This window comes from Dermacentor albipictus, chromosome 8, assembly GCF_038994185.2.
Source record: "Dermacentor albipictus isolate Rhodes 1998 colony chromosome 8, USDA_Dalb.pri_finalv2, whole genome shotgun sequence".
Lineage (NCBI taxonomy): Eukaryota > Metazoa > Arthropoda > Arachnida > Ixodida > Ixodidae > Dermacentor > Dermacentor albipictus.
The window spans coordinates 67,423,513-67,451,042 of record NC_091828.1 but is presented as its reverse complement, the minus strand read 5'-3'; the positions used below and the strand labels follow the sequence as shown (position 1 = coordinate 67,451,042).

The 27,530-nt window shown below is 46.1% G+C and overlaps 1 protein-coding gene across 3 annotated transcripts in view; it reads left to right on the top strand.

Moving 5' to 3' along the window:
- Helz (Helicase with zinc finger) overlaps positions 1 to 27,530 on the top strand; it is an 88,032-nt gene continuing 60,502 nt past the window's right edge. Inside the window, exons 1-8 of one of the 3 annotated variants that reach the window (XM_065447445.2) lie at positions 1 to 341; positions 1,293 to 1,406; positions 3,034 to 3,217; positions 7,473 to 7,608; positions 7,986 to 8,168; positions 13,165 to 13,332; positions 24,038 to 24,249; positions 24,486 to 24,650. In XM_065447445.2, the coding sequence (XP_065303517.1) occupies positions 1,397 to 1,406; positions 3,034 to 3,217; positions 7,473 to 7,608; positions 7,986 to 8,168; positions 13,165 to 13,332; positions 24,038 to 24,249; positions 24,486 to 24,650 (1,058 nt within the window). In that variant the 5' untranslated portion in view covers positions 1 to 341; positions 1,293 to 1,396. Of the gene's footprint in view, positions 342 to 610; positions 854 to 1,292; positions 1,407 to 3,033; positions 3,218 to 7,472; positions 7,609 to 7,985; positions 8,169 to 13,164; positions 13,333 to 24,037; positions 24,250 to 24,485; positions 24,651 to 27,530 lie in introns of those variants that run through there. The other 2 variants (XM_065447446.1, XM_065447447.2) reach the window with 2 other exon arrangements.

The window sequence follows — 27,530 nt, the reverse complement described above, 5'->3', positions numbered from 1 at the left end:
GAGCCACTCCAAGCCTGTCGAAGCCAGTTCCAGTTCACTTTGTTGATTGCGGCCTGCAGCTACTGCGGCAGCTCGTGGCGTGTGGCAACGAAATCGTGCTGGTCTATTGACCTTTCCCTTAGCGCAGTGATTGCGGTAGTCGGCGCGTCTCCAGGCGCCCGTTTGCCGTCTACAGTCGCCGCTCTGCTACGTCGGCCTGTCACATCAAGCGTACTTCCGACTCGTACCCGCTGCAACATGACTCACCGCGTCGGAAGATAAGCACTTTGCCCAGCAGCTGTCCTGCTGCGCATGTTCAAGTGTTATTGGTGTATACGTCGCTCACTTTGACCGGTTTTCAGGTAAGCTCGAGTAACTTCGCGTTTAGAACACTTCGCACGTCCACAGCGGTGTTTCTGGGACTATCCGTACCTTCCGAGACACCGCGTTGGAGTTGCGTCGTCCGGCGGTGACTGAATAGTGCCTTGACGTGAAAGGGGATCGCGATGTCAGACCGACGAAGGCAACTTGTTTATTAGACCTTGTTTTGACAGTGCTGTTGCCAACAGGGGATCGCGCGCGTCGTCGTGTTTCAACTGGTAGTGACGTGCGCAAGCGCAAATCGCGCTTGTCAGTTCGTCGGCGCGAAAGCATAGTTTCTGTTTCTATAGTGCTGCGCTAGCACATGGGGCCTAGGGTGACGAACGCCTGGGTATCGCGCTGGCTTGCAATGCTTCGATTGTCACAGTAGTCCTACAGCAGAAAAATACCGCGCGCCGAGGTAAGTAGATAGGAGTGCCGACGTTTGACGATTCGCTTGTCAGATACTGGGCCAAGGGAACGCGTCTTGCACGGACAACAAACATTGGTGGAGGTGGGTGCTGTTTTTATGTGTAGAGTGTGGTTAGTTTAAGGGAACGCCTGTAGAACGCGAGCATAATTTTGCACGCTGTAGGAGTCGTGCAGGCAACTCGCCGCGCCAATTGCCAAAGCGCGGGACATGGGTCTACCAGAGGGGTATGTGCCGATTTATATGACGCTTGACTACACATGGCTTTGTGATTCCGGTTAAAGCAACAAAGCCGAATCACTCATGGGGCATTGGGATCACTCGCATTCTTGCCTGCATTATGCAAAAGTGGTGCGCTGAACACAAAACTTTACAGTCGCAATCGGATACCGAGGCAGCGCTACATTGTTCATTGTTTTCTCTCGCTTTGTCCACCAGCTTCCCTTGTTAATTCTCCCCTTCCTCCTCTATCTCTTTCTTTTTCTTTGCAAAGTAAAATATTGCGCATTGTCTGTTCTTGCAGTGCCATAGGAGTATTACATGGCACTGCAGTACAGCCCTGCCTAGCAGCCATGCTTACTCTTTGGTTCCAGTAGACCAGGCAAGAGAAGCTTCGGACACACGAACATGTCTTGGGGTAAGTGTTCCAGAAGTTGTGCAAAGTACAGCTAGTTATTTCAGACTGAAGTATAGCAGTGTTTGTACATCACTGTGGATTCACCAGAGCAGTATTTCTTTGGAATAGTGTGCAGTGGCTGAGTTGTTTACCATTGTTGCTGCACGCTTAAGATGTGCTCATCTGGTCACATGGCCTGTGAAGTGCTCATGATCAGTGTGCCATTGTCTAAATAGTAGAGGGCTACTAAGTGGCAGCATAGGGCATATTCCCAAAGTGCCTGCAGCCGTGTATGAAGAGAGGGAAACAAGTTACTGTGGAGTCTGTTATTTAAGTAGCTGAATTCCTCTTTATGTAGGAATCATCAGCCTATTTTTATCTCCACTGCACTACGAAGGCCTCTCCCAGCGATATCCGATTACTCCTGTCTTGCATTAGCTGATTCCAAGTTATGCCTGCAAATTTCCCCACTTCATTACATCACCTAATTCTCTGCCACGCTCGACTGTGCTTCCCTTCCCTTGGCACCCTTTCTGTAGCTCTGTGTAGAGATAAGGCATAATTATCTTTGAGCAGTGAGGGCAGTGATAGAGGCTTATCAGATTTTTGTGTTGTATTATAGCAAACAGCATTTTTCATCCCGTGGCGGCCACACTTAATTAAGTACATTAGGAAGTATGCTGTGTTATGAATGACAGTAAATGCAGGTAGTCATCCGCGTTTATGCCTTGCAGAGATAAGAGAAAAATTTGCTTCCGGATGAATGAAATAGTTGGATAGTTAGGAGACAAATTTGACCAGCTGTGGACATCAACATGGGCTCTTCATAATGAAGGAATGCAATAAAGGTAAATCTGGCTCGAATATGCATTGCAGAAGAGATAAAAAGAAAAGAAAGAGTCCATACCTTTTGAAATTGATTTGTAGTGTTTGGTAGCACTAAACCAGAAAGAAATCTAACGACTGCACAGTCAGTGATGTAAATGAAAATAGCAGGCTCAACATTTATAAGACATAGCAAGACGCCGATATGAATTAGGGGAGGGTTCAAAGTTGGGTAATTTTTTATACTGGCTGAGCTTGAGAGACGAAAAAACGGGAGTTGGGCAGACCATGTAATGCACAGAACAGGTAACCAGTGTATTCATTACGGAGTGGGGGCTAAGAGATGGAGAACATATTTGAGCATGGCAGGGGTTCAGGTTCATAGCTTGGGTTGCGTGAACACGGTACAGGGATAATTACTGATCCATGGGAGAAGCCTTTGTCTTGTATTGGACTTAGAATGAGCTAATAATGGGTGTGGTAGTAGAAATTTACCGATCTGTTAGTGATAATAAATCATTTGCTTAGGGACTACTATTATGTACCTTCTGTATTTCATTGGCAAGTCAGTGCTTTGTATGCCTCCCTTCCTTGTACTGTTTGTGCGCAGTCTTTTAATTCTGAAATCGGGGTAGCAACTGGCCCCTTTACTATTTCTCCTGCACAAGAAATTTGTTGCTTGTAGGCAGGTGCAGCTAGGTTGTTGCCGTTTCCTCCTCGCCTTCTCTCTGACCATCTCAAGTTGGCTAAACCAGTGTATTGTCAGTCTCTTTGTATTTGGTCTATGCGTTGCTTCCTTTTTACTTCATCCTCTTCTTTACAGCTGACACCGAGTCTGATTTCGCGTGCGAGTTCTGTGGGGTGAGCTTCCATGGCGAGAAGGAGTTTCGTGACCACTGCAACTCTCCTGAGCATCGGACAGTGCTTGTGTCTGATGGCGGCCGCACTTGGAAGCACCGGCCACCGCCACGTGGCGTTCCAGCTGACGAGCTCTCAATCTGTCAAAAGTGAGTGGTCCGTCGGCATCTTTTTGACACACCCTACTTTCGTTTCTGTCCGCGAAAGATGACAGGTTTCTACAAGAATACTTGCTCAGGCTGGTCAGTTCACACATATGGCAGTAACTTTAGAAAATGGTGCAGCAAGATAATGATGATATAGAGGCACTCAGGATTAACGCATACACAGTAACTATTGCTTTGTTATGTGCAGGTCCTGCTGAGCCCTGGTTAATTTTGTGGCTAGTACCAACCTTTCAGGAACGAAGGTTGTTCCAGCTGATATGGCGTGAAAACTGTCAAAGAAGTGCAAGAAACATTCAGAGAGAAAGAAAAGTGTGCACATGCACACAGGAAGTGTCTTGTAAAGTTCAGACAAGCTCTAAATCAGCTTTGGCTGACAAAATGTTTTCTTCAAACTCTATTTACGTTTTCAAACTCTATTTTCGTTTGACTACCAGAAGAGAAAACAGAGGCCAAACTTTCATTTCCTAAGTTTTGCCCCGAAAATCCAGTGCTGGTGCGCCACGTCACGAATTTGCAAGTATTTTCTCATATTTGAGCCGTTATGGTGCTGCAGAAATAGGTCTTGAAACTTGATACACTCAGTTGTTGCCTCCCTTAGAACTCGGGATGCAATGTAGTCATATTTATCAACAAAAATTTTAATAAGCTCTAGCAGGCGTCTTCAAAATCCATCAGATAATGACCAGCTGGCGTGGGAACTTCAAAAGAGCATTGCCGTCTGTTTTTCGTTTTTGCCTCTTTTCTTGCTTACCAAGCCTGCTGTCATGCTAAGAGTGGCTTTTTTAGTGCTGTAGAAGGCTCATTTACTAATGCAACTGCGCTATTCTTTGCCTTTAGCGCTCCTTTAAAAGATATGTGCTCATCAATGTGTCCAGGTGTCCTGCTTTCTGTTTCTATTTTCCCCGCTGTTTGAACAGTGTTTGCACATCTAGTACCGACAATGCTATCTTTAGCCGTAAGCGTGAGAATTCCTTTCGTATAGAAATATCACAGGGAGATCACCTTGCAGTAGCATAAGATGTCATGCTTCTGGGTCCTGCGGCTCGAGCAGGGCTCATGAAATTGGCCATGTGTCCCCGACTTCTACATGTACATGACACCATAGCTGTAGCTGTAACTTGTAGATAAGCTGCTAGCAGATTTAGTATTCAGCGAACAAGTAAACCAGTTTCTAACTGAATGCTGAGTGTTGCTTTTGTTCAGAAGGTTTAACTGTCCTGCACTATGGTCCAATTCGTTACACTTGCATATTACCCCAGGCAATCTACGAGGGCATGCATTTCTTAATATACATTCTTGCGTCATCCCACAGTTGTTTCTGTAGACAAGCGAATGTCCGTACTGCGACTACAGTTTGCAGGAATTGCTCTTTGCCTTGCAATGTAATAAGCTACAGCCAGTAAAACTGCTGCTGGAATGTCAGCCAACACTCAACTTGCTGAACCTTACTCCATATTCCTGGTCCCTGACTGAAGCCTTGTTATGTAGCCAGTGGCATCTCCTTTTTTTTTATTCAGTTATTTCATTACCCACAGTGCCGATTGGCTTACAGCGGGGAACAAATAACAATACAAATTTAGAAACACAATGCCGGTAGAGGGAAACTACCAAAGAAATTATGCGTTATAAACATTGAAAATACAAATAAACAGAAATGTGATCACTCAAATTTGAAAACTTACAGATGTAAATGCCATCTACAAAGATGTAGTAAACACATCGTTTGACACAATAGTTGCAACATCACTGGGCAGCATGTTCCGCTCTGATAGTGTATGTGGAAAGGACATTTGAAGCAACTTCTCTTTTAGATTCTGTAACTTTGTTTACATGATCTATAAGGAGGGAGATAATCTATTTGTAATTAATATCAATCTCTGTTTATGCATGTTTAGAAGAAGAAAGAAAGAATGTTATGAAAAAAGTTGAGTCTTACTACAGTAAAACCTCGTTAAACCGTACCCGCTTAAACAGTAGTTTTGTTTTGAAAGTAGTCAAGTCAAATCCCCGACTCAGCGGCCATTGAACATAATGTGTTTTGTATCCGCATAAACCGTACCAGCTTATTGCGTGCGCATCGGTTAAAACGTAGCGTTTCAACTTTTCGTCGTGCAAACATGGTGGTGCGTCTTCTCCATCGGGTGGCCCGGCAGAACAACAAGCCTCAGAGATCGGAATGGCCTCCAAGCGCCCTGTGCGTTTGTGCGTGAAGCCACATGAATATAATTTCGGCGACGTGCCAGAGAATGTTGTGGTGTCGTGTTAGCAAAGACTCGCGTTATTGGCGAAGCTCGGATAAAAAAGAGACGCCAGGTGCTCAGCATAGAAGAAAAATTGGACACCGTTTGTGCTGTCGAGCGTGACGCGAAGAAGTTGGCGCTGGCACGTGACATGGGTCTACTGTTGACTACTGTGTGTGGCATTTGGAATGCGAAGAAGTTGCTTGGCAGTGCTGCTGCGACCGCGAAGTGATGTCGGCTAGTAGGTTCCACTTTTCGCCATCGCTGCCTCTGTTGTTGCCGAAGTGTCGCCTAGTGACAGTGATGAGGATGACACGGGAAGCGACAGCACGGGCGATGCAGGCCCGACAGTGGCAGAAGCTGCGTGTTACGTCAGCCTCGCGAATGCAATCGTTGCGACGAGAACAGCACCTGGCAATGAAAAATGTGCCCCGGGACTTCTGCAGCACTACGACGCGCATGCACGAAGAATACGTAACGCCAGCTAGGAATCTGCCATGCGAGTGTTTGCCGAGAAGAAGGGGCTGGCTGTAAAGCTGGCACGCAGCTTCAGTAAGTTTGAGGCCGGTGTTGTCGTGCTAGGCCGCCGCGACATCAAACGAAAATAACACTTTTGTCGCGCGAAGTGTATAAATACTGCATGTCTTTTTCCGCTTTCATAGCACTCTCTCAGAGTTCCGTTTTTGACAGGTAAATGGGCGATTTTATGCTATTTCGGTTAAGCAGTACTACCGTTTAGTACATACTTTTTCCGAGCTCCGGCCAACTATGGTTTAACGAGGTTTCACTGTATTTTTCAGGTTCCTGTAAGGCTTTCTATTTCAATGTTTCTTTAGCTTTAATACCCTGAACTTATTTAAACTCTGGGAATAAGGAACTTGTTTGTGCTAATTGAAGTTCTTTAGATGCAAACCTATGACACACTCTGTGAGCAGGTGTGAGGCATCCTCATTGAATGCGCTTCACCAAAATCATGGATCGGGCTCATCAGGGTTGTAAATTTGCTTTCTAAACTAGAGGTGCGCAACTATTAATGTTAAGAGCGAATTGAATACAAGTTGGATAGTACCGTTAGTGAATTGAATTGAACATAGAATAGTTTTCATATAATGAAGAGCCATTTTCATCATTATAATATAAAACTATGTTCACATCCTAGTATATTCAAAACATTAGCTGGCTTCTGTCATTACATCGAGCATAAGGAATCATCGTTCATCAATAGCACAAATCAAGCTCTAGGAACAGGTATGCACTTCCTTTGCATCCTCGGGACTCTCAGGTGAGTGCGAATACTAGTGGTTTAGCTGGAAGTCTGGCTTCCTCAGTGAAGTGTAGCACTCTAAACTACTAACTTCTGGTCTTTCATATGTACTATGGCTGCTGTGGTAATATTTATTGCACTTTTGCTCCAGTTCATACTATCTCCCGCAGTTTATTCTTTAAAAACATAAAAATAAACCATTTACAAAATATCCTTATTTACAAAAGGTGACTATTTGATTCGAAAACTGAATCGAGTTGAACAATATTCGATTCACTAATGAAAATTTTCGAATATTTGTACACCACTGTTTGGAGCCATAGACAGCTTTAGTTCAGCGTCTGCAGCTGCTGTGCACACAGCATGCAAGGTCTCTTTTTGCCAGGACTGATTTTAGTTGCACACTGTATATGCGTCGTATTTGGAAACATTTAAGAAAGTTTCGTTTAGATTTAGCGCGTTGCTTAGCACCATCTCGTGGGGCATCGCAGTATCGTGACAAAATTGCAGAGTCACCGCCATCGTGAACTGTAACGCCCCCCATTCTGTAAATGCTCCGACTCTCGTTAGTAATGGGATCTCGTGAGAGCCCGCAAAGCCTGCCCGTAAGTGAGAGACGAGTGCACGCATGTGCAGGGCCTAGTGTCGCGGCTACAACCTACACGTGGGCAGTGCTGATACGCAACTGGCTTGCGTGCAATAAACTGAGAGTGCCTGTTGTTCTTTCCTGCAGCCATCATATTTATGGCCAGTGCCGGCTGGGAAGCCAGTGCTGTGAGGCTCACAGTGAGGATGAGCTGGCCGAATGGCAGGAACGTCTCAGGTACCGCATGGAGAGGGTCAAGAAGGCCCAGCAGAAACACCTGGAGGTTTGTGGAAGCGCTGTTACCCATTTCCTTTCGGGGAGGGGGGAGTTCTCACTTCTTTCAGGTTTTGAAGAGTCTGTATGCAGGCAGTGCCTGAGAACCTAATGAGACTTAGTGGTGCAAGTAAAGCTTCCTTAGACTTAAACCTTCACGGCTGTTCTAAGCTGCACGTAATGTACATGTGTTATTTTGGAGGTCATGTCACGTGTGACCCTTTGTTGTCTGCTGCTTGTCATGAACAAGACAGAATGTGCTTGCTGGGCTGTGGAAAGAGGTTGCATGCGTCCACGATGCTTGATGGCTAAGCTTTAAAATGGGCCAAGTAATTTGGTGGTGTTGCTAGCAGAGATCCTCAGAGCAGTTGTCCTGTGTTTGTGCAGGGATACCAAGAGTATGCTAAGGATCTGCTGGAACGGTACACGGAGGCTAAGGACCCCACGGCCATGCAAAGAGTGATGACAGAGACCATGCCAGGCCTCAGGCTGACCTGCAAGCAGCAGCTCAAGCGCACGGTCACTTCCAAAGAGACCGCGCTGGTCTGGGAGTTTGAGCTTTGCACGATTGTGAGTATGGACACAGCCAACTGGGGTGATGGCATTGACGTTTGGTTGATGAGATGCTTGTTTTCCCTGACTTAGTTCCTGCCATGGTGCAAGCCCGATTCTTTTCACGATTTCAATAACAGTGCACTAAGAAAAGTGAAATTTCCTCGGCTTCTACTACAGTTAAATTTCAATGTAACAAACTTCAATGCAACGAAATTCGCTACATAACAAAGTACTGTAGTTATTCAAATCTAGCGCGTACTTTTTTTTCGATGAAACGGGTCCAAAAATTGCGTGCGTGTTAGAATCGAGTACGACCCTAAATCTATGTTACCGTATAGCCATCAGCATTTCAAAATGGCCGTCTCAAATGTGCTTCGAGCCTAGCTGCCGTAGCTTCCTCCATGAGCTGTAGTCTGTGTGCTTAGGTTAGTCCATCAACCGTCTTCCCGTTTTCTGCCTTAGCTCTATCAGCGTGGAAGTGGTGACTGCGAAGACATGCCGAGCTCATCATGATGCCACAATAAAAAGGGAAGTGATGACGTGTGCGGAGACAGATGGAAATTGGGCCGCATCACGGGCTTTCGTAGTTCCCAAAACTTGCATGTGGGACTGGCACAAACAGGAGAGGCGACAGCTGCTGTGTACGGCCCGGCTGCATGGCCCCCATCTTGAAAATGATCTGAAAATGGGACAGAGCCTACGCATTTTCGCGCACCGCACCGTGTTCTCATCGCTTACTCTGCGTTGAAGTGAGAGGCAGCACGAAGGTCAATTCGCTCGCTCCTGCTATCCCATTTCCTCACTCCAGCGTTTTGATAGCAAGTTTCTGCAGTCATTGAGTGAGATGTGTTAATGTTTGCTTGTGCACACGAGACACCATTCCTGTTAATTTAGTTAGTAAGCGGACGTTTACAAGTGTATACGGCCGATAAAACTTTACTATCCCTTTTCGTATAACTGTCTGCTAATTGGCCATTGCAATCGATGCTTCGCCTTTCAGGCAAAACTGCGACTTTTTAAAAATTTATGGCAACTTTAGTGCTATGTAAGTAAATCTGTTTTTCCAAGTGAGAGAAAGTTGTATTTCTCTATGAAAAAATTAGATGTGCGGTACTGTAAAGGACTTTTCTCTTTTTAGGTCACGCCAAACGAGTGTACGTTACAACCAAGGGAGTTTTTTCCTTTCTTATATTTTTGGTCACAGAAAACGGGTGTGTGTTAGAGTGGAGTAAATACGATACTTCACTTTTTATAACTTCTTGTCCATGGAACACCATGTATTTTTAACCTCAGTATAACAAAGTGTGTTCAATTCCTCTCTTATGCTGACTCACGGTGTATGTGCAGCCCACAGTCTCATTACGCTTCGAGGTGGACTTTCGGCGCTCCTCGTGATGAATTTCAACCAGGAACATCGGCACCTATTTCGTCGTACTACTATCGCTTTCGCTGAGCCCATTGCTGACCTTGCTGAATGCTTTGCGTCTATGACGAAGGAGAACCCAGCTCATCCACTCAGCAATATCGACATCAATTCAAGCCTTTCAGAGGAAAAGCAGAATGTGCTGCGCGAGTTGCTCCTTCGGTTCAAGGAGTGCTTCGCATCTTCTTCTAAGGTACGCCAGACGCCCATCACGCGACACCGAATAATCACGTATGACGACTCTCGTCCCATACGACAACTGCCTTATCGCGTGTCGGCGAAAGAGCGCAACGTGATTAATGCCCAAGTGAAAGAAATGCTCGACGATGATGTCATACAACCATCCCAAAGCCCGTGGTCGTCGCCGGTTGTCGTCATCAAAAAGAAAGATGGAACGCTTAGATTCTGCGTTGACTATAGAAAGTTGAATAACGTCACAAAAAAAGACGTTTATCCGCTTCTGCGGATCGATGATTTGTTAGATCGACTGCGGGGAACCAGGTATTTTTCATCCATAGATCTGAAGAGTGGATATTGGCAAATCGAATTTGATGAACGAGATCGCGAAAAAACTGCCTTTGTTACCCCGGATGGACTGTACAAATTTAAAGTACTTCCATTCGGCCTGTGTTCTGCACTGGCCACATTCCAACGAATGATGGACACTGTTCTGACGGGTCTGAAGGGGCACAGCTGTTTAGTATACTTAGATGACGTCGTCGTGTTTGCGGTGACTTTCGAAGAACATCTGAAGCGTTTAGAGGCGGTTTTTGAGGCGCTCCGCTCCGCTAATCTCACACTAAAGCCAGAAAAGTGTCAGTTTGGTTTCGAAGAGCTAAAGTTTCTCGGCCATGTCGTGAACGCCGACGGCGTCCAGCCTGACCCAGACAAAGCATCTGCTGTTGCTCCTTTCCCAACTCCTCGTGACAAGAAAGCAGTACGCCGCTTTCTCGGTCTGTGTGCGTACTAATGTCACTTCATCGCAAATTTCTCGCGCATCGCCGAACCACTCATAGACCTCACGTGAGAAGACACACCCTTCGTTTGGACGGATAAACAGGACGCAGCTTTCACTGAGTTACGGCAACGCCTGCAGGAATCACCCGTCCTCCCTCACTTTGACGAGGACGCTGACACCGAGGTGCATACCGATGCAAGCAACATCGGTCTTGGCGCTGTACTCGTTCAACACCAGGAAGGCGTCGAGCGAGTCATCACTTACGCCAGTCGCACCCTTTCATGTGCCGAAATCAACTACTCCACCTCTGAGAAAGAGTGTCTAGCGGTTGTGTGGGCCATCATGAAATTTCGGCCTTATCTCTACGGTCGCCCTTTCAAGGTGATGACAGATCACCATTCCCTGTGTTGGTTAGCCAACTTACGAGACCTGCCCGGGCGACTTGCTCGATGGAGTCTCCGTCTGCAGGAGTTCGATGTTACCATCGTCTACAAAGTGGGCCGCAAACACGAAGATGCGGACGCGTTGTCGCATGCTCCCGTCAAAACTTGCGATAACGACATGAAGACGGCGCATTCCTTGGGGCCCTCACCACATCTGACTTGATCATACGGCAGCGCGAGGACGGCGAAATACACCTTTCATCGATCACCTAGAAGGCAAGAATGCTACAATCCCATGACACATTTCTCGCAGTCTCTCGACCTTCTGCCTCTGAAAGGGTGTCCTCTACAAGAAAAGCTCAAGTGCCAGCGACAAAGAGTATCTGTTGGTTGTACCTGCCGCCCTCCGTGATGACATTCTCCTAGCCTGCCATGATGAGCCCACGTCTGGACACTTGGGATTTTCACGCACTGTTGCAAAAGTACGCCAGACGTACTACTGGCCCAGACTTTCTACCACGGTGAAGCATTACGTGCAAAGCTGCCGTGAGTGTCAACGCAGGAAATCGCCATCTTTGAAGCCCGGGGGTTACTCCAACCCATCGCACCACCTAGCGCGCCGTTTGATCAAATTGGCATGGATCTTCTGGGACCCTTTCCCTTGTCAGCCAGCGGAAACAAGTGCATTATAGTCACCATGGACTATCTAACACGATACGCCTAGGCGAAAGCTGCACAACGTGCCACGGCCTACGAAGTTGCCCAGTTCTTTATCGATCACATAGTCCTCAGACATGGTGCCCCATCACATGTCACACCGACAGAGGCACTGCCTTTACAGCCCAACTGATAGAGGATATATTCGAGCTGAGCTGTATGCAGCATCGCAAGGCGACTGCCTATCATCCGCAGACCAACGGACTGACGGAACGGCTAAACAAAACCATTGCTGACATGCTGTCTATGTATGTGTGCGTCCAGCATAATACATGGGATCAAGTCTTGCCGTACGTTAAATTCACATACAACACTGCCATTCAGGAAACCACACGATTCACACCATTCCGTCTTGTCTACGGGCGCGAGGTCCAGACCTTGCTAGACGCTATGCTCCCGCACGACACCGACGCATCACTTACTTCCGACATCGAGCAACTTGCTCAACACGCAGAGGAAGCTTGTCAACTCGCGCGCATACACATCACGAAGCAGCAGAGTACAGACACACGACGCTACAACCTTTGATATTGGCAAGTCGAGTACCAGCCAGGTGACCAAGTCTGGGTGTGGACTCCAGTCCGTCGCCAGGGGTTGTCTGAGAAGCTCCTTAGTAGATACTTTGGACCCTACAAAGTGATACGCCGCGTTAGTGAAGTGAATTATGAGGTCATTCCCGATGGTGCCGCGTCGCCTCGGCGTCGACAACACCACTCAGAGATAGTTCATGTTATTCGCCTCAAGTCGTATTTCGTGTGTTAAGGTGGCGCCATTCTGATCTCATATGACTTCCACACTTCTACTTTCTAGTTTAGTAAGCATCAGGTCGATGCCTTTCTTTTGGTGGGGGAATAATGCCACTAGGTATCACGAGCCAGCGCTGAGAAAGAAGTTGGGACTGGAACGTGCGCTCGGCAAGAGGTGGGCGCTGAAGAAGTAGAAGCTGAGTACGCTGCCTTGAATTATTGCACGCCATCTTGTATAACTGTCTGCTTCGCCGACGCCGGGTACATGTTCGATTGTCTTTTCGTGACAATATCGAGGTTTTTCTGTATTTCAACAAAGGAAGGTCTGAGGATTGTGAAAAAAATAAAGAAGTGCTAAAATAGAAAATTTTGACCAAGTCAACCATTTCGTTGCCCCATCCTCCCTTTTAGCAGGGCCAAGGTTTGTATGAGCTGTGCACACACCAGGTGGAGATGAGTTCGTCACGTAAATGTGCATTCTCACTCCTGTCAGTGTGGAGTCTGTCACCGATGTAAATGCATTTGTGGATGTACTGCGATTGCTCTTGCTGAATTTAGTTTTCAAGGCCAGTTTGCATGCGTTCGGTACTTCAATATAACAAAATAATTAAGGCTTTCTGGCAGTCCCGTGAGATTTATTATATTGAGATTTCACCGTGCGAGTTTGGAGAAGAATGCAGAAACATCTGTTTGCTAGACTTTTACCGCATTTACACCCTTTGTTAATGGACTCGTACTGCATCCAAACTTGCTTGACCACGATCCTTTCTTGCTTTGTGAGCAGACGCCCCTTCAGCGCCTGGTCCTGCTGCACGACGCCTTCCGGGGCCACTTTGAGCTGAGGCGGGTGGAGAAGTCCCCGTTCAAGTTTGTGCTTGCGCCAGGCTGCCAGGAGTGGGTCAACAGTCTCCGGGCGCCCACCAACAAGGACGTGCTCGTCTACTTCATTCAGGTAGGGCAGTGGGCATTGGACAGAAGTGGTGTGCAAAGGGGGGACGTCTGCCCTGATGTTCAGGAACGCTTACACAAGCCTCTGGGATTTCAGAGGCCTCTCGGTAACACAGGAAATGACAACACCGTACTGTGAACACAGACCACTTATTGCTCCTTTTATGCAATAATGCCAGCTAGCTGAAATACAGTCGAACCCCGCAATAAAGAAAGCCAGAGATAACGAAATTCGCGCCACTAGATATTTTGTATCTACGGTGAATGCCCATAGGATTCATTGCATGTTGTGTATTTTGGCAACGAAATGTCACTTGCCTCCGCATTATTGAAATTTTCTGGAAAATTGCGGCCCATATTATCTACCCATGTAATGCTACAGAGTACAAAAATGTGCTCAAATGCATTTTCTCTACTCTGAAACTATGAATTAGTGGCGTTCTGTTGTACTAAATACCAACGAGGTTCTCAGTTTTTTTATTTACTCTCATACCCACAGCGCCATTTAGGCATTACAGTGGGGGGGTTACATACATCAATGTAAGCAGCTTATGGCATCGAATAAACAGTATTATGCTATACAATACAATAAAAGAGAAAGAGAAAAAAAACGCAAAAATGACATGACAAAAATGGTACATCAGGATATCAATGTACAGCACGCAGGAAACGGCATCATAGAATTAAGTAATAAAGCACTATATAATGATAGCAAACTCTGCAATTACTGCATACTGAAAAATAAATAAAATTTCAAAGAGCATTTGTAAAATGTTCATTATTAAGTATACTAACTACGGCAGCAGGCAGTCGATTCCATTCTAAAATGGTTTTGGGGAAAAAGGTGCTTTTGAAAAGTTTAGTTCTACAAGTGTATTCCCTAACCTTGAGCTCGTGATCTGTTCGTCTGGATATATAATGTGGCTGAAGAATATACTTATTACGGTCTATTCCGATTTGGCCATAAAATATATTGTGAAAAAGTTTCAAGCGTAATGCCTGCCTTCTCTTTTCTAAGGTGTCCCATTTTAATGTTTGTTTTGCGCTTGTAATACTAAGGTTTCTGTCATAGTTGCCGATTACGTACCGTGCTGCTATATTCTGAACTCTCTCAAGTTTATCTCGGTCGGTACACGTAGGAGGGTCCCATACGGTACATCCATATTCTAAAATGGGTCTAACATAGCTTTTGTACAGAAGATCGCGAGCCTGCTGGGGAAAGAGTTTTGTATTGCGCCGTTGAAATCCTAACACTTTGCATGCCTTTGCTGTAATGAAATCAACATGCCTGTGCCAACACATGGACGGTGTGAGGAATACACCCAAGTACTTGTACTCGTGAACAATCTGCAATGGGGAACCGGAGAGATAATATACGGCTTCTGGCATACACTTTTTAGTAAAGCGCGTGTGGACAGTTTTCTGTGTATTTATTTGCATATGTGACTCTCTGCACCAGTTTTGTAGTTCAACTAAATCATTTTGCAAAATAACAGTATCGGCAATGCTTGTAATTTCTCTATATATTATCAGATCATCAGCAAACAATCTTACGGAAGAAACAATAGTGTTGGGAAGGTCATTTATAAACAATAAGAAAAGCAATGGGCCCAATACCGAGCCCTGGGGGACGCCAGACGTTACACGGGCCGCACTAGATTCTGCGCAATTTACCACTACATGCTGAAACCGCAAAGAAAGGTATTCCTGAATCCATGCAATTACTTGTTCATTGATATTAAACCAGCGTAGTTTACATACAAGCAATTTGTGATCCACCAGGTCAAAAGCTTTTCTAAAATCTACAAACACCGAGTCAACACAAGAACGAGCATCCAGTGCACCACAAACTTCATGAACGAATTCTGTTAATTGAGTTGTACAGGAAAGCCCTTGCCTGAAACCATGCTGTTTCTGATTCAGGAGGTTATGATTGGTAATGTGTGTCATTATGTTACTGCACAAGATGTGTCTAATACTTTGCAGACAATACTTGTTAGAGATATCGGTCTGTAATTGCCGACCAGTTCGCGAGGCCCCGATTTATACACTGGCACAACGCACGCCATCTTCCATTCATTAGGTAGGACCCCGGTGTTCAATGACTTCGAGTACAGTATCTTAAGAAAGGGAGGGATGAACGACGCACACAATTTGAGAAAAGCGCCCGTCAATCCATCAGGCTCCCCTGCTTTACTGGAGTCTATACGTTCAAGAAGAGACCGTATTCCAGTTTCATCAATAATTATATCATCCATGTTTTCGATGACCTCATTAGTAGACGGATGCGGAATTGCGCTCGAGGCACTGGGTGAGAAAATGGAAGCAAAAAACTTGTTGAAGCAGTTGGCTTTTTCTAAGCTATTTTCTATTTCCACTCCGTCATGCTGAAGTGATGGAATACATACTTTGTCTTTTCTGTTATACTTGACAAGATTCCAGAATAGCTTTTTTGTAGTTTCAAATCGAGAAGGCAAAGCACCAAAGAATTCTTGTTTTGCCTGGTGGATTTTTGTTTGCAGCGTTCTGGTTATGGTCGCAAGTTGATCGCAAGTTTCCGAAATGGAGTTTCTTTTATATTTCCTGTATATCCTATTTCTTTTACTAGTGAGGCGTCGCAGCTCACCATTAAACCATGGCTTAGATTTTGCACGCCGTTTGGTCTGCACCCACGACGGCACATAGTTTTCCTGCATCTCAAGCATTTTTGCTTTGAAAAGTACCCATAACTCATCAACGCCGATTGTCTCGGAAAGCATTTCGAATTTTGGGAGGAATTCCTGTAATGCAAGTCCTATTTCATTTATGTTGGCTTGGCTGTAATTATACATCCTTCGGGCTCCCGAGCTTTGCGTCTTTTCGTACGTCAACTTCATTTCACAAACCACAGCTTTATGGTCGCTAATACCTGGAACCACCAAAACTTTCCTAATCCAATTTGGCTGATTAGTTAAAATTAACTCTAAAACGTTATTTTGTCTCGTACCTTCTGTTACCACCTGGGTTAAGGAAAAACTGCTTAGTATCATCAACAATTCCTTTGCCACTGCAGATGTAGCCCTAGTATTAGAAGGGTGCTTATTCCAAGAAAGCTCTGGGATGTTAAAGTCCCCGCCAATGACAAGGTAATCTGTATTGACTGTCTCTATCGTCTTTGAAAAATCAGACAAGAAAGCAAGAGGGCTTGAAGGAGGCCTATAAAATGAACATACTGATAATGTTTTCCCGTTTGGTAACTGAATCTTACACCATATATCCTCGCAATTTGGGCTGCCGATATCAAGAGCATAACAAGAAAGCAATGTGTGAACAAGTATAAAGACCCCACCACCATGACGGTTTCTATCGTTCCTAAAGCATGTGTAGCCGCTTAGAAAGACTTCATTGCTCGTTATTTCTTCATCTAGCCATGATTCCGTTCCAAGCACTACAGTTGGTTTGGTCATGCACAGAAGGTTGTGGAAATCATCTATTTTGTTCTTGATACTACGGCAGTTGACAACAAGGAAAGTTACATCTGCTACGGAGCTGCGCATGCGTCATGTCGTTTGCACAACCTGGCCCCTACCTTCATCATATACATATGCTTGCCCGTTAATAAACAGCTTATCATATTTTAGGTTTGCGCGAGCACCGTCAAGGGCATTCCTTTTGCCGAATTCCCAAAGAAACTTTCGTTTTCTGCGCACTGCCTCTGAAAAATCTTCTGATATACTAATATTTGATCCTTTTAGTTTCTTGGCGTTGGCTAGAATCGCTTGTTTATCTTTAAACATTGAAAACATTGCAATGAGCGGCCGAGGTTTATTGGCCTGGAACCGGCTGAGTCTGTGTGCCCTTTCAATCTGCACTGGTGCTAGTCCTAAACGTGATACAATTTCTTGTACTTTCTTCTCGGAGACAGCGGGCAGTTCACGACTTTCACTGTCAGGGACACCATAAAATATCAGGTTACATCGCCTGCTGCGGTTTTCCAAGTCGTCTATTTTGCGGGATAAGGCCTTCACCGTGCTGTGGGTATCTTCAGTTTTCTTCCTACATTCAGTAACAGCTCCTCTTAGGTTTGCGAACTGTGTTATTGCAGTTTCCACAGAATCTAATCTAAAAGCTCGGCTTTTAATAGCGAACCTGTGCTTTGCGACAATCTTCTATTTGTTGCGTATTAAATTTTGCTTTCTAGTTTTTCTCCAATATGCAAAGGGCTATCCCAACTTTGTGGCAGGTGGGTTATCGTAAAGCCACTCTGCACGACAGACGATAGGACCGCACATCACGTGAATTGATCACCGCTCTGCGTGTAGCCAGCGCCGGCACAAAAAGCAGGTACCATCCTCGCTGTTTTATTTCAGGTTTGGCGCAATTTGTTACAGGTCAAAGATTCTGAAATCTGGAGGGTCACGACTAATTCATACGAGGTATCCCTCGCTCCTCCATCTGCTGTCCACGCCAATGCATGCAGCCAAGTTGTCAGTGCACGGGTCACGTTAACTCTTTCACACCCGCCGTTTAAATCCAGAACTGGTATTTTGACAGGTTTGCTCGAAGCTCAAAAAAAAAAAAAGAGTTGGTGTGCATCTACGAACAGTGCCAGGAATGAGATGACACTGTACACTGTGTCACAGATATGGTGGCTGTGAACAACTTTGTCGCCATCCCATGCACTTGCTTTTGTTCGCGAGGCACTTTGTCAGCTTTCCGCTCATCGCGTGACAGCTGTGAATAGATCTGCGTCGATTCGACACAAAATGGTAACTTTAGTCGTTGATGCCCGCCGAAGCAGCGCTGTCTGGCATAATCGTCTAGGCAGTGCATTAAATTAAATACGCAGTGCTTTAAATGTGCACTGCTTTTATTACTGTTCTCTCTGTCAGCGTTGTGTTATCACTTAGATCTGTCTTGTTGAGCTGGACGAGCCTTGTGCCAACAAAGGCGGCTCTGGCTGATGCGGCACTGTTCTGCTAACTGTGGTGTTTGGGTGCTGTGTGTGTGTGTGATCCCCGTATCGGGCCGACGTCGGGGAGTGCTCGCAGTGACAAAGGGCGCTGCTGCTTTAGCTGGGGCTGCCTGTTTGGGCTGCCTTTGCGCTGAAAACGAAGTGAAATGCTCACTTAACAGCATTAAGCAGCATCAAGCATGAGAGGCTCTGCGGCACACGCGACATGTGGCATTACGCAGATTTCTGCAGTGAATATGTTCAACATTAACCCTTTGAGGGTCAATGACGTAAATATACGGCGCCGTGAACAAACTCCAAAATGGTTGATGCTGTATATTTACGGCGCTGCCTCTATATTTAAAAAGCGCTCCAATTTCCTAACTTTTTCTTTTCTGTCATGTGCTGCCACTATGTGGAAATACAGGGAATTTTTTTCGCGTGCCTCCCTCACTTGGTTTTCGGAATGTGGTTTGTTTTAGCACTAGTTCGCTCCCGCGCGTCTATATAGTACAGCTCGCGCATTGGTGTGCTCGCGGGCGAGCGGCAGCTTGAGTTTTGTTCTGCGGTCGGTTTCAGTGTCTTGCGCTTGCAAAATCGATGGCTATCTCATTACTAATTGCTCAAAGGGGAACCGCTTGTTTCTCACTCGTTTAGTGCTCACAGGGGTGCGCATAGGAAGGATGGCGCCATGCATGTGTTTCCGCTGCTTTTTTTTTTTTGCTCACGAAAACTAATTGTCTCTGGTTGGCGATAAGATGAAGATTAGCGGAAGTTTGTCACACGTTTTGCTTTTTGTGGTCCCACAATCACAGTTTTCTTGAGTGTGCACACCTACGCAGTTCGATTACGCTATGGATGTACAGTCGCCGACCGATTTTCCGGACTCCAAAAATTCGGACATTCCCGATTATTCGGTCAGCTTTGCGGGACCGCCATTCTCCCCATAGACCATAATGTATAAGGACTGCCGAAAGTTCGGACACCTTGCAACCTCTCGTGTGATTTTTCGGACACTCCATGAGCCAACTCGATCGAGGGCATCATGCACCGACTCTGACCGGCGCATAGTTCGACTTGCTGAACATCGTTTTTGTTTTGAACGGAGCCTCCTTGCTGCCCCACAAAGTGGCGCCACTGGAAATCCCCGCTCATCATCATCGTTTCTATCTGGTTCGATAGAGTGACCGTACAGCAGTTCCGGTTTCAGCTTAGTAAGCCATGTCAAGACAATCCAGCAGCTGATTTCTTTCTTTCGCGCACGACGTTGCGAGCAGGCCGCGTTTTTCGTTTGTACGACTGGTGTCGGCACGGTGGTGTTTGCTTTGTGTGCTGTGTCGAGGTTTCGGTGATCCAATGCGGCGTACGGAAACATCGCGACAAGTGTCTAATGGCGCCGACAGTGCCCGCGCAGACTGTGCTGGGGAATGCCGGCAAGCGGATGCTGGGAGGCCTAAGATTTGTTGCCTTTCGATGTGCTCCCTACTGACGCGGAAAATGTTTTGCCGAGAGCTACGCAGTGGTTGCATTGCGATTCCGGACACCGTCTCATTTGACAGTTTCACAGGTGCTGACACTGCTGTACTGACATGCGCAGAACTCGACGACGGCGAGATCATTCGTCAGGTTTCTGCTGCATCGCCGGACGATGACTCCGAGTTGGAAGATGACGCACCATGTGCTACGCTGCCGTCGCAGGCGGAGCGTGCACAAGCAGTGACTGTGCTTTCAGCCTCCTATAGTGACTGTACGACCCTCTCCGAGATTCAGGCTTATCTGATTGCGCGTAAACGGAACAGCGTGCAATGGCGCACTCACGATTTCTTCCAAACCTACTGCCGAGCCCAAATAAGTGCGTGGAAATGAAGGATTTCATTTTTTTTTCTTAATCTGCTTTTTTTGGACACCTGTTTATTCGGGCATTTCCGCAGTCCCCGTAAGGTCCGAATAAACGGTCGGCCACTGTACACATTAGTGTAAGAGCGGGAACATTTGAGTCTTGCGAAATATTCTTGTGTGCGCATTTTCAAAGCCTTGAACTATAAAAATGCATAAGGTTTTCAATTCTTACAAGTTTATTTCCTTTTTTTATTGTTATTCATGAATGAAGAGTACATATATGCCAACGCAAAATATTTTTTTCTCACTTTACGGTCATCCTAGAAAAATTACGGTTAATTTTTTTCGAAATTTACCTAAGAAGTATTGGAATCTGCAATAAAAAAAAATTTACCCTGGGCGGTCGCATCTGGCGAAAAAAATCGGCCCTCAAAGGGTTAAAAAAACTGAGCAGTAGATATTCGATTCACAAATTGAATTAATAAGTTGGCTGTTCAGTTTGATTCAGCGTTAGTCGAATATTCGCGCACCCTTACAAGCTATCAATGCTGTCATATGGTGCTAGCAATGGAATAGTTGGGCTGTCTCTCATCGTAGCTGTGTGACTACGGCACTGGCTTTTGTCATTGTGTGTGCCATGAGGGGGAGCTGAATGTCAGGGGACATGAGTCACTTGTTCATAAGCTCAACAATGGTGGGTTCAAGGTGTTATGTTGAAATCTGTTTGCAAGTGTGAAATTTGCCTCTGTGTGAACTAGGTGACATGAATGAAGAGACAACAAGCTGCCGGAATAATCTGGCGGGCCAAATTAGTGAAGAGGCATAAAGTAGCTCGTACACACCACAGCCTCATTTGGTAGTACAGTCTTAAGCCCGCGATAGCGAAACCCCTTTGCAACGGAATTCTCGCGACAACAAAGTATTTTTGTATCCCCGGCGAACGCCCATAGGATTCAATGCATTTTGTACCTCTTGACAAAAAAATGTCACAGTACTATAATCCCGCATCCGCGAAATTTGCCTGAATGTAATCCCGTATATTACCCAGTACTAGCGCAAGGCTAGCAGTCTCCAAAATGTGCTCAAATGCGATTTATTCACACTAAAATTGCTAAAAATACCACCACATTACACTTGCATGGGTGCTGCCATTTTTGTTTACAAAAACAATCAAGCGCTGGAAGCAATTGCGTGGAAGCAATTGGAAGCGATTGCCCATTTGAAGTGGCACACATGTTGCTACTGACATGCGACGGCAGTTTCTGCACCCCTAGCGCAGTGCTTCAAGTGTGCCTCAGTGAGAAAAATGCAGCAAAAGCAAGGAAATCCACGTCCCACTGACGCTGAAAAATTTGTGGCACTTGAGGTGGCAGTCGCAGCACGGAGGGCCATGCATCAGGGTCGTGATTGAGCGATTGTCCGGGAATACGCATCTCTTGCTTCAAGAATGCTGGTTTTGGTGCCACTCGACAGGCTTCGCATATGAATTTGGCACCGGGCTTAGATTTGCACGAAGAGGCCGTAATCTCGATTGTTTGCAGTCAGATGTATGAGGTACGATCACTTTAGCGCTCGGCACCGGACATGTTGGCATCTACGGGCAACAGCATATGCTGGAGAAAAGTGGTTGCTTGCGTGGAGTACTGTTGCTCTGGTTCGTCTGCCGAGTTACGCAAAATTTTGCAAAAGTGATCATATCTCGGATAGCACTTCACAAAGAATTTGTGAAGCACTCCACGACAGTGCTGCTGCTGTGGATCAACGCATGCGTCGCACTTTTAATGGGCAGTGCAGTTTTATATCCTTGAGTGAGCTTGCCAAAGTAGGCTAATGGAATTTTGACAGTAATGTTTCGTCCTGTGACGCATTACCTACCTGCGCTGTCTCATTTTGTAACAACAAAATTCTCGTGAAAGTCAGTCAGTTGCCATAATCAGACAGCACTTTATTACTGGTGATGGTCTGCAAGATGTCATCCTCAGTAGGGTGCATTGCGAGTTTGATATTCCGCATTTATCGAACTGCTTCACAACAATCACAAATGGGTTGGCTGCCCTCATCTAGACTAACCACTTTGCTAATTCATCCTGCGATGCATGTCATTCTGCGTAAAGCCGGAAGTGCGTTATGCGACTCTGTTGCTGCTAACATAGCATGGAAAATAATTTTTTTTAACAAGCTTTTGTAATGAAAGACTGAACGAAAGTTGCATGTCGTCTTTGTCGTCCCACATGAAAACCTGTTCTGTTGATGACAATGAATGGTAGACTGTTGTGAACGTTGCAGACGTGGTTTCGTTTCTGATTGCACCGTGCAGGCAATTTTTGGTCCAATTTTTAAATTAAAAAATGCACATTAGAAACTTATGATTATGATTCATTGTGAGCTCTCATCTCCGCTTGAAAACTTCCCTAGGGCCAAAAATAGCCATTTTCAGCAAAAGTTATGTCTGCGCATTCACTCTCCCCCCCTAGTGCCACCAAGACAGAGGCTGCAGCCATTGGGGTTACGATTAGGGTCACCATTTGGGTCAGGCACAATTGTCTTGACCAGTCGGTTAAGACAGTCTACGAATGTGTACTTAGAGGTGTGAGGTTAAGCAACCTGAAGACTATGAAAGATGAATCTTGGACAACGCATTCTCCAACTCACTTTTGGTGCATATGCATGAAACTGGCCTTGATGTTTACATTTGATTTCCCCCTAAAGTTATAATGTGTGGCTAGCAAAAACAAAGGAAAAAAAATGGTTTGGTTTATTTCAGGATCAAAATTGCATGCCGTATGTACTCGCATAATGAATGCACGTTTTTTCCCTAAAATTATGCGCAAAATTGGAGGCTGTGTCCATTATGTGGGGTAAAATTATGAGTGATGCTTTCTTTTTCTGCAACCGCCTCTAAGAAAGTCAGTTTCGCCCGAAATGCGAACCATTGATTGCGATAGCAAATGTGTAGACGGCTACACGGAGTAAGGATAGTAGTTTTATTGGCTGTGTAAACTTGCAAACATTCGCTTCAACGCAAACTGAGCAGCGAGAGTGCAGCACGCACAAAAGTATGAGCCGCCATCGACTCAGCCCCCGACACAGACCGCTTTGAAGATAGGGTGAGCCTTGGTCACGCAATGCGCAGTTGCTGCCAAAGTAAAACGCCACACCTTTGCCTTCTCCCCTCCCCCTCGGTGCCATGCGTGTGACAGAAGACTGCGTGTTTCCTTCCCGCTTTCCTGTTTTGTACACGGGAGATAGAGCCGTGATTGTCAGCGCCCCTCGGGCACGGTTGTGCAATAGGCAGTTGCTGCCAGAGTACAACCCCCCTCAGGGCCTGTTGCGCGGCGAAAGACAGCATGCAAGATTGAGCCGCGATCGTCAGCTTCCTTCGCGTTTTCACTCGCACCTACACCATGTGGCATTTGGCGACGACGGCAAAAATGTGCCTGGAGTGTCCATATAATTGCTCTCGCAATAAAAGTAGGAGGCGCGGGGCGATTCGCCCTCTGACATTGTGTCGGACACAATCGCACCCGCCGGATGCCTTATCAGACGCCGATCCGTATCGTGTGTCTCCTACTTCATGGCAGCAAGTGCAGGGTGCAATCATTATGTGAGAAAAAGAAGAAAACACACTTCTTGATTGGAAAAGTGGGGGCCGCATTCATTATGCGAGTAAATACGTTAAGTATTGGCCCATAGAAATGGCCCACAGTATGGGTGCCGGCCGGGACATTTGGTCAGAATCAAATGAACTGAAACATAGTATTAGTGAACATCTCTTTGAACGTCATTTGAAAAAGAAGTCGGATGGACAGAAAATTATGTACGAATGGCATCCAATTCCTAGTTCCAGTCTAATTGGGATCTACACCTAAGCTGACTGTGGCTTTGTGTGCATTGGTGTCTCTTCTCAGTCCTCCTGCCTGTCCTCATTGTCCTCTAGGTTGGCTTCCAGTCGTCCATGTATGCCACGTTTGTGCAAACGTTGGCCTTTGACTTTGGCGGCTACCCCGTGCTGATACGGAACTTCAGCGTCGACATGGTAGCACCAGACATGATGGGTTCCATTGAGCGCAGCCGCCGTCTCATCCTGACGGGTATGGGACGCTGGAATGCAGCCGCTATTGACCTGGTGCCCTTCACAGAACGCAGGAGGTATGTAGGCCCCTTGTTGGAACGAAAAGATTTCAGTCAAAATGTGTGGCCGGATGAATTGGTAATTGAATTGCTCACGAAGTAAGAACAGACAAACATTTCAGGGTTTCGGGTTGGATACGGGAGCAGTGTTCACAGTTTTGCCAGTTTGTGACTGTGTTGAATGCATGTTTGCCAACATCTGGAAACTTGTGGCCTGTGTGCGTATGTGAGAGAAGTTGCCTTTGTTGTTGCAGTGCCAAGGTACAGAGCCTGTATGACATGTACCCGGCTCCGGATGTGGACACGTTCCTGCTGACGCAAGCCGTCATTGGAGAAGAGCTGACCCGTGAGAACTACAGGGCACGGATGCACGAACTGCTCTACGTTGAGGAGATGGCACGGGCAGACATCATTGCCCAGTGAGTTGGACACGATTGCCCAGTGTGTGAAAGGCAGCACAGGTAACGCCGGCAGGCCTGATGGTGGCACTGCCATTGCAGTTTGCTGCACCCCCTTTAGGTGCTGCGTGCTAGGACTGCTTTGAAATGTTGCTAGCCAATAATCACTCACGGTTATGCTGTCATGGAAGTTTGGTCCCTGTGGTGCTAACGGTTTGTTTGTAATATGCATAACAAGCTAGTTGCAGTGCTGGGGGAATACAGTAAAACCACGTTAATTCAAATTTTACAGGGACACTTAATGGTTTCGAATTGATCAAAAATTCGAACCAACAAAAGTGATTCAGTTGACAAAAAAAAAAAAGAAAGTGGGAGCACCTCCGGAAACTACTTTTATTTGCAAAAGAAAGTCTGTGATGGTTTTTTGCTTTTTCTATCTGAAAGCGATTGCTGTTGCTTTATTGTCCAGAGCTTGAATGAGCCGGAAAGCATCGTCTTCTCCTCCTAAACTGAAGAAAAGCCAGGCGTGATTGAGTCAGTCTGTGTTTTCTATCTCATCCCTGTTCGTCTGAACCATTCTTCCTTGAGTATGGACTACCGACACGCCCAGCCGTCAGTACTTCTAATTGCACTAGATCCTCGGGCTGTTCTCCGTGTTTAAATTTTCCAACTTTAATCCATGTGAGCAACGCTGTCTCCAGGTCCAGGTGCTTAACTGTACAAAGCCTTTTTCGGTCCTTAGCGAATGTTTCAGCTGCGTAGGCGTCCCCAATCGTCTTTTTGCTCCGGATGTACGTTGACAGCATGCTTCTTGGTATTTCGTGCTTCTTGGCGATTTCGTTCTTGCTTAGCTTCCCTGCATCCACTTTGCACAGAATTTTCAATTTCTCCTTCAACGTTTTGGCACAGTACTTGCTGCATGACGACATAGGAGCATGTGAGCAGTGTTGGTTTGCGATAAACGCTTCCCACCAGACACGAAACAAAATAAAGCAACGGCGCAGCTTCTGCACTTGCAGGCTTAGAGTGATCAATCTTGGCGTTGCCACAGAACACGCTGCGTATTCTATTGTCCATGACGAGGCGCCAGAGCATTTGCGAATAAATGCTCTGGCGCATCGTAAAGGGCTGCCCTGTAAAAACACGCGATGATGATAGTGATGGGTATGTTGCACCGTCTGTCGCTTAACAGCAGAGACTGCAAGCTGGCTACAATGGCACGCAGTTTGAATTATTCATGGTGAACCGGATTAGTGTTCAAATTAATGAACTTTTCAAAACATGGTGCTCTATAGAACATGGCTGGACTGCACCACTTAGTTTGCATTACTTGAAAATTCAAATTAAGGAGGTGGGGATTAACGAGGTTTTACTGTATCTGAAATTTCAAATAAGTCTAAAAGTACTCCTGTTTCAAACTGAAGGTATCTGATTTGAGAATTGGATACAGTCGAAATCCGCGATAACGAAATCTGAAAATGAAATATTTTGTATCCCCAGCAAACCACCATAGGATTCTGTGCATTTCGGTTCTCTCTGCAGCGATGTGACGCAGACTGCAATCCCGCATCAGCAAAATTTGGTAGAACATTACCCTGCATGTTACCTACCTGAGCAAGGCTAGCAGGCTCCGATGCTGTGATGCACTTTCCCCCCCACTTACATGCTGCCACAGTGCGCTTTAAATTCTGCTGCTATTTCTGTTAACAGAAACAACCAAGCGCCGCAAGTGTTCATGTGTTCCAAAACCCATCGTAATTGCCATCTTGTTTGTTGATTGCCTGTTTCAAATGGCTCGGCCGCATGTCTCTACCGACAGGTGATGACAGTTTTTTTGTACCTAGCACAGTGCATAATCTGCTGCTCTGTGAGAAAAGTGCACCAAATAGCCTGGTGAGCTGCTGCTGCTTGGCTATATTTGGTTTGACTAGACCGAACTGAGTGGCCCTTTCCTTTCCCGCCATCGCGCTATACAACTGGCCTCGACGAGAGCGCGGCTCTCTTATACAGCTGTTATGACGCCAGTGCCCTAGCGGGAGGAACGGGAGTTAGGCCACAGCACCGGCTGTGCGACCGCAGGCGAGCGCAAGAGTTGAGCCCGGCTTGCAGCTGTTGTGACGTCAGTGCCCTAGCGGGAGGAGCGGGAGTTAGACTGCAGTACCATCTGTGCGACCGCAGGCGAGCGCACGAGCTGAGACCCGGCTATGTAGCTACGCGGCCACAAGCGAGCGCACGAGTTAAGCATCCGCTTTTGCAGCTGTTATGACGTCATATGGTAGCTACGCGGCCGTGCTCGGCGCAGCAAGGAAGAGCGTGGTTGTGCGGCTAGCATGCTTTGCATAAAACAAAAAAATCCATATGCCACTGACGTGGACTTGTTTATGGCGCTTGAGGTGGTGGCTACAGCATGAGCTGCCCCTCATCTGGCAGTGAGCATGCATCCCTTGCTTCAGAAACACTGGTTTGGGTACAACTCAACAAGCATTGCATGCGCATTTAGCATCACCAGATGTAGATTTGTGTTAAGCCGTATCCTTGGTCGATAACTTTCAGCGATGCAAGATACGATCACTTTCGCGCTTGTCACCAGATGGGTCGGTGTCTGCGGGCAACAGTGTGCGCTGTTGCGCACGGGGAAAGCTGTTGCTCCTTGTCTGGTGCCGAGTTATGTGAAATGTCGTAAACGTGATTGTATCTCCAAAAGCAATCGATCAAGAACACTGCTCCATAGCAAAGCCTCGATCGCTGATCAACGCATTTATTTATTTATTTATTCAGGTACCTACAGCGCCTGTTGAGGGCATTTTTGTAGGGGGGATACAATTCCAAAACATACATCGTCATGCAGATGACACTGTGTAAATAACAAACAACAAACAATAAAAATACAACGCATTCCAA